Source organism: Anomalospiza imberbis, chromosome 18 (genome assembly GCF_031753505.1).
Source record: "Anomalospiza imberbis isolate Cuckoo-Finch-1a 21T00152 chromosome 18, ASM3175350v1, whole genome shotgun sequence".
Lineage (NCBI taxonomy): Eukaryota > Metazoa > Chordata > Aves > Passeriformes > Viduidae > Anomalospiza > Anomalospiza imberbis.
In genome coordinates, this window is record NC_089698.1 from 10,248,908 (window position 1) to 10,260,319 (window position 11,412).

At 57.2% G+C, this 11,412-nt stretch overlaps 1 protein-coding gene across 1 annotated transcript; it reads left to right on the forward strand.

The window, feature by feature from the left end:
• The first annotated feature begins 1,662 nt into the window (after positions 1–1,662).
• On the forward strand, positions 1,663–5,353 carry HSPB8 (heat shock protein family B (small) member 8). The gene is made up of 4 exons (XM_068208941.1): positions 1,663–1,808; positions 1,898–2,567; positions 3,617–3,680; positions 4,585–5,353. The coding sequence occupies exons 2-4, from the start codon at positions 2,189–2,191 to the stop codon at positions 4,742–4,744; spliced, it is 603 nt and encodes a 200-aa protein (XP_068065042.1). The 5' UTR covers positions 1,663–1,808; positions 1,898–2,188; the 3' UTR covers positions 4,745–5,353.
• Positions 5,354–11,412: the final 6,059 nt, after the last annotated feature.

Here is an 11,412-nt window from a genome sequence, read left to right on the forward strand (position 1 = left end):
CAGGAGCTAAATTGGGATGGCCCAGAGAGGGTGAGAGCAGGCGGGAGGAGGGGACGTGTGACTAATGGGGATGAACAAGGCGACAGAAAGAATTCCTGGCCGGGGAGGGAGGATGGCCTGGAGCTATGTGGGAAACGTGGGATGGGGGATGTTATGAGGCTCCTGGAAACACGGCAGGATCGTGGGACTGCCTGAAACCTCCTGGGGGCTTGTTCCTCTCACCCCGCGCGCTGCTGTTTGCCCAAGGGGTGGCAGAGCTGGGCGCTGGGGCAATCCTGCTCCTCAGCCAAGCTGAGATGCTCCCAGCTGAGTTCAGGCTGTGTGTGGCAGTGACCCCCAGGACTGTCGCTGTACTGTCACCCACGGGCACCAGGAGCCCCTAGCCAGGCAGAGGCAGCCGGGGAGGACAAGACAATGGAGGGGGATGTTCAATCCCTCCACCAGCAGCTGCCTCCCCACACCAGGAGTACTCGGCTGGTACCTGGGACCTCCTCGGGCACCCGCAGGCATCCCCTCCGACCCCAGGGAAACCCCTGTGATGCCCAGGTGTCTCCGTGCATGAGGGGCAGCCCTGCCCTAGCCAAGGAGAGGCAGCACCCCGTCCCCAGCGATGCTGCCGTGATTAATGCCGTGGAGTGACCAGCGGCCGCATCCCTGTGCTGCATTAAAGCCTTCCTGCTGCAATTAACTTCCACAGAGTCCATTAGAAAAATTGCAGATGCTGGAGAGAAGGAGCATGATGCAGAGCCAGGATGCGGCATGAGGAAGTGGCTCCGTAGCCAACGTCACCCTCATTGATGACATCCCATCCTCCAGCACAGCCCTCTGCCCACCGCAGCCGTGCCTGGATCGCCTCCATGGGGACCCCGTCCCTGCCAGCCGTACCCCCGCCTGTGGCCGGGCTCGGGGCCGTGTCTCCCGGGTGGATGCTCGCTGGGAGCTCCCCCTCCAGTGCTGCTGCCGCGCCCCTTCCCACAGCTCGCAGCCCGCTCCCGCCGCTGCCCTGTAATTACCGGCCCGGCCGCGGCTGTGATTAACGCCTCGCCCTGCCCGCACCGCGATTGCGGCAAGGCCGGGCCATGCGCTTGGGGCCAGGAGGAGAAGGAGGAGGAGGAGGAGGCGGAGGCAGGTGCTGAGCAGCGCCGTGAGCGCCCTGTCCTGCCTGCTGCCCGGGGTCCCTCTCCTTCCTGCAGTTTGGGGATGTTTCTCCGGGCCCAGCTGGTGAAGATGGCCAAAGCAGCAGTGCTGCAGAGGCTCATCTGTCCCCCTGCCCCACACGCCCCAAACAGCCACCCCCGGGGTCCCACTGCGCTGGGGGTGCCCCCAGTGACCCATTTCCCGGCACAGTGGCGCTCGGTGCCGTGGGGACACGTGCCTTTACAGTGAGGGGAGCAGCTTGCTCAGCCCCACCACGGTATTTTTAACAGGTGACACCGGGGTGAAAGCAGCCGGCCCTGAGCGAGCTTGGGGGCTATTTTGGGCGGGCAGAGCAGCAGGAGGGGGCGGCAGGGGCTGGGGCAGCTGCCGAAGCGCCGTGGCCCTGTGGCAGCCGGGATCCTCGGGCCAGCGGGAGAGGTCAGCTGCCACTGCCCAAATTCTCCACGGCTGTTTCATCCTCTCCAAAATACTCGGCTGACAGGGCAGGACTTGCAAAACACACACCCCCCTCCTCCGAAATCCATATAAATAGTACTCGCCCAACGGCTGGAAGGTTAGAGAAGTTTCTGGGCTCCAGGCTCAGGCATTTATTGCAGCTCTCACCCAGGAGCAGCAGGGAAAGTTGCATATAAAGTGCTGGAGAGTGAGAAGTGAGAGAGAAGCTTTTTAATCTCGGGATATTTGGGTTTTGATTTTTTTTCCTCTCTCCTGACAAGAAGTTTTATTTTCCTCTCCCCAGTCCTGGGATCGCAGCCAGACAGGAAGCGTTTTCTAGCGGCCAGAGAGCTCCCTCCGTCCTTCCTGCGCTCCTCCAGCTCCCGGTGATTCAGCCTGAATTGATTTTCTCATCGTCCTTCACCTGGTGCCGGGCAGGAGGGACCGTCCCCGCGCACCCACGTCCCACCCGGGGTGGATGCGTCTCCTCCGGGACAGGCTCCCGGGGGAAGTTTGCAGCCAGGAGCAGCCGCACAGAGGCTGAGGCTCCGTTGGAGAGCCCCGGGGACACGCTCAGACCCCTCCGAAGGAAGCCATGGCCGATAGCCAGATGCCCTTCTCCTGCCATTATCCCGGCAGGCGCAGCCTCCGCGACCCTTTCCGGGAGCCCGGCCTGACCTCGCGCCTGCTGGACGATGACTTCGGCTTGTCGCCCTTCCCCGGGGATCTGACGGCGGACTGGCCCGACTGGGCTCGGCCCCGGCTCACCACCACCTGGCCGGGCCCCCTGCGCGCCGGCCTCGGCCGCTCCCCCCCCATGGCCCCCGCCTACGGCGCCCACTTCGGGGGGTACCCCGAGAGCCGCAGCCCCGCGCCCTTCCCCCGCGAGCCCTGGAAGGTGTGTGTCAACGTGCACAGCTTCAAACCCGAGGAGCTGACGGTCAAAACCAAGGATGGCTACGTCGAGGTGTCAGGTGAGAGCCAAGGCACCGGGGAGGTGGCACTGCCAGCTCAAGGAGTTGCTGCAAAATGCCAAAATCGCCTTTGTTTTCGGGCGGCGGCAGAACCCCCCACTTGGGAGCAGGGGAGGGCTGCAGCAGGGCTTTGGGGCATCTCCAGAGGCAGTTTGTGTGTCACGGGGGGATTTGGCTCACAAGCCGTGGTGGTTTGCTGCCAAAATGAGAAAGGACACGTGTCCTTTGGGGTAAATCACCCTGCTTTCTGCCCCGGCTGGCAGCACCCTGCAGCGAGCGGCCAAGAGGGGCCCCAGCTCTGCTCGGTTAATTATAGCCAGGGTGAGGTCGGCACGGAGGGAGATTCCCTTTAAAGGGGCCGAGGGAGAGGCTGGGAAGAAAGGAGCAGCTGCTCACAGCCCCCAGCCCAGCCCGGCTCCGAGTCGGCCAGAAACACGTCCCTGAAAAGTGAATTAATGTCGGCAACAGTGTGTGTGGGGTCCAGCACTTTTGGGGTGCCTACGACTGCCCTTCAGTGTCCCATCAGCCTGGCACTGACATCCCCCATTGTGCCTTGGTCCTCTGGGCTGGGATCACCAGGGGTGGCTGGGGGCTGCCACCTAACACAGCCCTGAGTGTTTATTTCGAGCTCACTGCAGCACAGGGGGAAAGCCACAGGTCAGGGGGGGTCCAGGTAGCCTCTGGCTGATGCTCCAGGTACAGGGACCCCCAGCCTGACAGAGGGTAGGAAAGGAACCCATCCTGGGGATCGAGGCCAAGGGGGATGCTGCCACCTACAATGGTTTTATTATTTGTTTATTTTCTTAAGCCCCAGCTCTTGGCAGCCTGTGAGACCCTGGTTTTCCACTGGAAATGTGGCTGTGCTGTGTCTAGCATCTCTTTCTCCACATGGAGAGGCTTCCCGAGCCCTCCCCAGAGAAAGAGTTTGCACCAGGGCAGAGAAACAGCTGCTCGGAAAACTTTCCTGTTTGGTTTAGTTGTTTTTGTTTGTTGGGGAAAAAATAATCTCCTGGTAAGATGCTGATGTGGGGTGTTGGCCTTCCCTGCAGGCAAACACGAGGAGCAGCAGGTGGAAGGAGGGATCGTCTCCAAGAACTTCACCAAGAAAATCCAGTAGGTACCGGTCGGCCTGGCCGAGCTCTGCCAGTCCCCGCGCCCCAGCTCACACAAGCAGGGACTGTTTCCACCCCAAAATCTGCCCTTCTGCTGCACGTGCCTGGCCGGGCCGGGCCGCAGAGTGATTTCCCAAGGGAAGGAAAGGAGGACGAGGCCTTTTTAGAGGCGCTCTGTCAGTCTCCTGCACGCCCGGGGCTGCGGCCGGGGCCGCGGGGAGGAGGAGGCGTCCCCGGGGAGCAGCGGGGCACGGCGGGCGGGCTCCGCCGCCAGCCCCGGAGCACATCCCTGCGTATCCCCGCATCTCCATGATGTCAGTGAGATCGCTATCGCGTTGACTCACCCTTGGCTCGCTTTGGCAACAACAACCGCAAAGGCGAGCCCCGACCGATGTGGGGGGCAGATCCCACCCGCGGGGCTCGCACGCTTAACAGGGAAAAGCATCAAAGCCCAGGGCATGGGAAGGGTTTCCTCGGCTGGCAGCTTTGCTTTTCCACCCTGAAGGAGCCCTGTGCATCCCGAACTCCCACGGGAACGCTGGGGCGAGCAGCGCTCGCTCCCGCTCGGCGCTCGGGCTCCTTTTACGGGCAAGGCTGGCGGCTGACGTGGGCTGCGCACGGCCGGGATTTACTCCGCTCCGCGCGGCGCAAGCGGCGCTGACATCCCGTCAAACACATCTGCCGGGGAGATTAAACAGAGCTCCCGCGGGGGCCAGGCCGGCCAGGAGCCGCCTCTAAATATGCCCCGCACATTCCCAGGCGCTCCAGTAATAACAGAGGCTTTGCCGGGGCGCCGGGGCTGCTGCCTCGGCACCGCTGGGTCCCCGCGTGCTGGGGCTCCGAGGATCGGGATCCACCGGGGATGCAGCATCCTAACCCATCGCGTCTTTCCTGCCCCCCTTCAGGCTGCCCTACGAGGTGGATCCCATCACGGTGTTCGCCTCCTTGTCCCCGGAGGGGCTGCTGATCATCGAGGCGCCCCAGATCCCCCCCTACCAGCAGTACGGCGAGGGCAGCAGCGGCAGCGAGATCCCCGTCGAGAGCCAGGAGGCCACCTGCACCTGAGCAGCCACCCGCGGCCCTCCCGCGCCCCGGCACCCCCGTCCCTTGTCCCCTTCCCCCGCTCCCCGGTCCCCTGCGGCGCGGCGTCCTGACAGCCTCGGGCAAGGGTGACGGGTGCCGCTCGCAGGGATGGCAGCACCCGCCACCCCAGCTGAGAGCCGGGGCACGCACCGGGTGCCAGCCACCGTCCCCGAGGGCTTCTAGCGGTCTGAGGTGCCGGTAGAGATTTTGTGCCCACGGGGCCAAGCAGAAAGGATGCTCCTCCTTATGGTTATTGTTTGTTCCGAGTTGCTCGGATGGGATATTTATAACAATAGCAAAAAAAGGGCCTGTTTTTTTCTTTAAAATTGACATGGAAACCCATAGCTCTGTCTTTCCTCCTCCATGAGTTGTTTTTTTTTTTTTTTAAACTACATCTCTGCGAAGGACACGCATCCGGCGACGGAGCTTGATGGCGTGGCCTCCATCCTGAGAAATGGTCTGTGTGCTTTGAACGTTGGTTTGGGGTTTTGGTGTTGTTTGTTTTTTTTTTTTTTTCTTTTCCTTATTTCCAAAGAGAATTTGTGCTTTTACTTGTCAGACCTGAGGAATAAAACCCAGTTGATGTTCTTAGCCTCTGCTTGTCTCGGCTGAGCCGGTGGGGTGGGCGTAGGGCTGCGGGAGGGTGGTGGGGACGAGGGGAATGTCACTGTGTGCCACCTCCCAGCTTGGCACAGGTCATCCCCCTGAAGGCAAGGACAAGAGAGATGTGTGGGATGCCTGCACTGATGGGGGAATTCCAAGTCCCAGCTACCACTGTGCTGCGGAGGCATCGGGCCTGGCAAGGACCATGGGCTCATCCCGGCCTTAGCCCCTCAGGGCGTTAAAAATGTTCTTCTTGCTTGGGGATGCTAAACCAGGCTGTGAGTTGGGAAAGTTGGGTTTGCCCCATCCCCTTTTCCATCTCACCATGCCAGCTCCCCACCTGCAGCTCCACAGGGAAGCACTTCCCAGCGGAATGGCAAATGGTGTCTGCTGGGTTCTGGGCACAGCCTTAAAACCATTCCTAGGGGCAAAGCCCCATTTGCCAACCCATTGCAGTGCCTGGGCTTAGCAAAGCCGAGCTGTCGATGGGAGGCAGGAGATTTTCCATCGATCTGTGCAGCACCTGGGCCAGGCACCCAGTTTTCCATGTTACCAGGACCTCAGAGTTAAAAATACAGCCTCACGTGTTCTGCTCTGGCTCATTTGGGATGTGGTTACCAACAACACCCACCTCGTGCTGTAAACCCTGGCCCAGCACCGTGTGCCACGAAGGCACCCACGTTCCAGGTCTTGGAGGGGAACCTGGGCACTCTCACCGAGTTGTGCAGATTATATTTAACTTCCAGCAGCTGTTCCAGAGCTGGGACCCCCCGATGGTGCAGAGCACAGCCAGCCCCAAGCTCAGCCTCTCTGGCTCTGCCAGGCATGGCTGTGAGCACAGCAATTTTTATGAATAAAATATAATCCCCGAAATGTGATACCGACACGGAACGCCAAAAAGTCATGAGTCACAGCTCCAGCCCTGTGTCCTTGTGCCACTTGGAGCTGTCAGGCCCTGTGGGTGACACCTCTCTAGCACAAATTGTCCTTCCTCTTCCTCACCCTTTCAAAGAGTTATTTTTATCAGACTTTTGAAAAAATATCCCCAGACCCAACCTCAACTTTTCCCCTTTCATAGAAGGACCCTGGGGGTACCTGGGGACACGCTCAGGCTCAGCACCCTGGCTGGATGTCCCTGCACCCCTGTCCTGGCCCTGCACCCATGTCTGGCACAGGATGGTTCCCTGGGCAGGGCTGCAGGTGCAGGGGACCGGCTGTGACTCCATAGGGAGCTGCCAGGGGGGAATGAGCCACTGCTGAGCCACTCTCCCGTCCTGGGGTATCTGGGGAGGGCCCCAGGCTGATGCAACAGCAGTGCTGGGACAAAGGGAGCTCCAGGCTCAGCTTTGGGGCTGCTGCACTCACACAACAGCTCCTGCTCTTGCTCCTGCTGATCCTGCAGTTTGGGGTGAGTTTTGTTTTTCTTTAATAGCTTTTTGCTTTATTTGGTTCTGCTCTCTGATGAATTCCTTAATAGCGTCTTATAAAAGCTGTTGTCAGCTGCATTAGCAATAATTTCCTAATGGCTGGGGTTGGCATTGGCAATTAGCACTAAGGACCTCTTCCATGGGCAGCGTGCTTGGGCCTGTGCAGACAGCAGCTTCCCAAGCTCTTGGATGGTCTGGAGTATCACATCCTAATGAAATAATTGTAACTGGAGATCCGGAGGCTCTTTTCAAGTATGATCTGATTATCCCTGCAAAGGAGGTTTTAAACAAGTAATCCCTACCGGTGTTTCTGCAAATGCAAAAATCGGGTTGGAAACACTGAGGCACTTCTGCACCAGCCTCTCCCTCTGTGTCTGAGGAGAGGGAGTGGGATCTCTGTGTTTCTGGGGTTCCAGAGGGAGCAGAGCTGGGGCTGCTGGGGACTGGGAGCAGTTTGCTCACCCTCCCTCGAGTGTCAGATGTTGGTTTGGAGCCTCCAGCCCCATAGCACAGAGCAGTGGAGGCCACGCTGCAGTGACATCACTTCTGTGGGTTTGGAGCAGTTACAGCCTGCCAGGTGTGTCAGAACACATCACGGCTCAGGGCTTAGCAGCAGCTCTAAGGGACAGGCGTGGTGCAGCCTCTGACTGAGGGCAGCGTTCTCCAGGAGGGGAGCAGTGGGCATCCTGTGGGTCTGACCCTGGGGCTGCCTGAGGGAGCCCAGGAGGGGCTGAGATCCTGGCTGTGCATTTTGGGACCTCTCTCACACAAGGGAGAAAGGGCAGGATTGTGATTATCAGCAGTTCACACTGCACAGGGCAGCCCAGCCACAGCAGCACCTCTCTGCCAGCCCTGTCCCAATCATTCCAGGAGGACAGTGCTCCCTTTTTTCTCCTGGGGCAGCATTAGACTCACCAATATCCACATCATCCTAGACCAAATGATTTTCTCTGCTGAAGGAGACAGAGGAGCCGTCCTAATCTGGCCTTTTGCGTGCTGCTCTTGAAGCAGCACTGATGCTGCCAGCACAGCATCCTGGATGGGCAGGAGACAGGAGCTGGTGCTTGGAAGATTCTTTTTTTTTCTTTCTAAGAAGCCAGTTCTGATCAAATACACAAATTTGTGTACTACCTGTAGAGCTGGTGGGATTAAGTAGTTGAATGCTGGGCAATTTGTAACTGGCACTGATGGGGCAGGAGAAAGGAGAGTGCTTGTTCCAGGAGAGGAATTCTGGGGTTGGGGCTGAGGTGGAAATCCAGCAGTTCCTGATGCATCTCAGGACCATGAGCTTGCAAGGTTCCCTCTGAGGAGTCCCAGCAAAGCTCTCCTGGGCAGCTGGAGGGAAATGTGGATGGTCCATACAGCTTTTTTGTTTTGGGAAAAGTTTTTGGTGATCCCTCCCACAGCACAAGCGGGTGATTCCCAGTGCTGCCAACACAGAGCTGGAACGGGCTGGTGGGGAGGGCTCAGCACCATGAGATAAGAGGCTACATCATGGGAAACTGGCCTTGGAGGACCTGCTGCTCCAACTGGCTGCTGTGAGGGGCTGAAGGACGTGAGGAGATAAGGATAAGGTCACCCAAGGCGTGGGAGAGCTCTCCAGGCAGCTCGGTGGCAGGAGGCTCAGAAAACCTCCTGCCTGTGTCCTGCTGTCTGTCCCAAGCTGCCAAGGAAGCTGTGGAGCACCACCTGCCCCCTGCAAGGCAGGGACATGGGGCAGTGGGCCCAAGGGGTTCCGAGTCCTGCTTGCATCCCACCAGGGCTGGGATGGGGAGCGTGTGGCTCCCAGCAGGGCACCAGCTCCCAGCCCGTCCCAGAGGATTTATTTGCCTAAAATGGAAGCAAAAGCTGAATTGATTTATTTTGGTTGGCAGCATGTGGAGCTGGGTAAATAATCCACAAGAAGCTCCAGAGCTGTCCAGACCCACCAGGCACCTCCAGAGACCTGGTCTCTTCTCCTAGAAGAACGGGGTTCATCTAATTTTCCACCTGCCCAGCCCCTGTGGCAGGAGCAGGTGGTGGCTGGGCAGAGCTGTGGCCAGTGGCCAGCACAGCAGCTCCCAGAGCTGTGTCCACCCCGGCTCTGGGGAGCCTCACCCTCACCAGCTCATGTGCCCATGGACTGGGACACTCTTGCTGGCTCACCCTGCAGGGATGCCCTTGATGTCTCTCATTGCTACCTGTTGGATCATGCTGTGGTGTCCTGGGGTGTCCACAGAGACCCCTTTGTTGTTTCATGGGGTTGGTTGTGCTTTCTAGCCCCTCTGGGAGCCTCAGCACACGCAGGAGCTCAGCCTGACTTCCTCCAGCATCCTCCTCCTCAGTCCCTGGGATGCAGAGCTCCCCTGGCCCCCCCGGACACGTGCAGCTCTCCAGGCTCTCTTGGCAGCTGTTCCCATTGCTGCAGTGACTCCATCTGGGTTTGCACAGGGGATTTGCTGTAATATTTCCAGGAGTTTTTCCTTCCCAGAGCCCTCCAGAGCATCCCTGGCTCCCCAAGGGTTTCTCACTATTTCTCACACAAATCTCAGCTGCTTCAGTTCAAGCCAGTCCCTTTTCCCTGAGAAAATATCCTGTAACCACCCAGGTGTTTCTCTGCTGTAGCTGAAGCCATTTGGGGTTTTCATGCTTTTCTTTGGGAGTTTCTCCTCCTTTGAAGGTTTTGCTTTCATGAAGTTTTTGTCTCTACTTGCAAAGTGAATCTCATCTGCTTTATTTTGGATGTCTCCAAAGGGAACACTTAGCCATGTCATGTCCGTGGGGACAGAGAAGCAAAAAATGACTTTTTTTCCCTAATGGAAGAAGAAATTCCCCAATGTCACAGAAATAACCCACTTGACCAGATGGCCTTTCTCTCCCTCCCAAATTAAAGGCTGGAAAGCCACAAATTGGCCCAGCCACCCCTGGGAGCAGATCAAGAAGTTCCTGCAGCTTCACCCATCCCAGCAGAGGGAAGGGGAGGAGAGATCTCTGTGGGTAAAGCAATGCTGATTATGGCAGCGTGTCCCGGATGCTTCTGCCTGTGTCCACCCCAGGAGGGGACTGGGTGGGCTCTGAGGCCCCGTGACCCCCCCAGCAGCACAGACCCTCCTGGCTGGGCAGTGTGGGTGACCCTGGTTGAGCATCCCTGACCTATCCATGGAATTGCAGCTGCCTCTGGGCAGCAGCACCTTCCAGGCCCAAATTCCCTGCTCCAGAGCTGCAGCAGGATGAAGGAGAATTTTCTCCCATTTGTTTTTCTTTTGTCAGTCTTTAAACCCAGTTGCAAATGCTGCTGATAATTAAGGGGACTCTTGCCATTTGGGTGAAGTGCTGAAGTGCAGCCTCCTGCTCCCAGCCAGATGCTCCCCAGTAAACCCATCCTGGAGGAGAGGAAAATTTCAGCTTCATTTTGATTCTTTTATACTCCAAAAAAACCTCCCTATCCAAGGCAGCCTTGGAAACCTTTCCTTATTAAAAGACCTCCTTGAAATGCATTGTAGCAGCCACGGAGGGTGGTTATGAAGCACAAAAAGCCTGCAGAAGAGCTCATTAAAACAATAAATTACAACTAATTAGAATAAATCAAGCTAAATCATCTCCAGTGGGAAGGTAAAATGAGGTGTGAGTGAGTGGTTTTAATAAGGATGGTGCTAATCCCCAGCTCCCCTTTAAAATGATGGTGAGTCCTGCTGCAGCAATGATCCTGCTGCTGGCACCAGGGTGGGAAACACACATGGACAAAGAGGAAAGTGGAGCTGATGGCAGTTTGAATTGTGTCCCAGCCTGAGCTGCCTGTCCCTAATTGCAGTGGGTTTGGGGGTAGCACAGCACCCACAGAGGCTCACAGAGGTTGAGGTGTTGGGTTTGCTCACTTTGGGTTTTATTTCTGTTTAATTTGCAATGCACAAAGTGGCTGTGGGGTTTTGCTCCTCTCATATCACTTCATCACCACAGCCACAGCAAAATGACTTCTCTGCGTAATTAGCAGTGAGATCATCGCAGCCGCCTTGGCTCCAAATCATTTCTCCTCTGGTCTCCAAGAGCTGCTCAAAACAAGGAGAGGAGGGAGGTGTGGGATGAGTGCCCCACCAGGGTCAGGCTGGATGGGGCTCTGAGCAGCCTGGTGGAAGGTGTTCCTGCCCATGGAATCAGGAGGTCTTCAGGGTCCTTTCCCTTCCAAACCATTGAGCAGAAAGTCTTGGAGCTGCCAAAGCAAAAGGCCGATGCTGAAGAGAGTGAATCACTGCTGGAAGCACCTGGAAGGGGGCTCAGTGTTGTACAATGACACGAAAGAACTCACACATTCACTTAAGATGTAAAAAAAGGAAAAGAGGAAGATTTATTTTTGACTTTTTAATATATATAATTCTAAAAGTGACAGTGGATTGGAGGGTGAAATTGTCACCTCTCCACCCACACTGGTTAAACTAACAGTCTATCAGTTTTCTCTTCCTACAAAGAAGAATGCAAAACTAGCATTATTTACACGAATAGTGTGTGAGAACTTTAGTAGAAATATGTAAACACCAGAAGGTATAGAAAACTTTTAAAAGAACTTTAAAACTTTGAGAAGAACAGGGTGACAGCTCAGCTCTGGGGAACAGAGAGCCCAGAGCCAGCAGGGCACTGGTGCAGCAG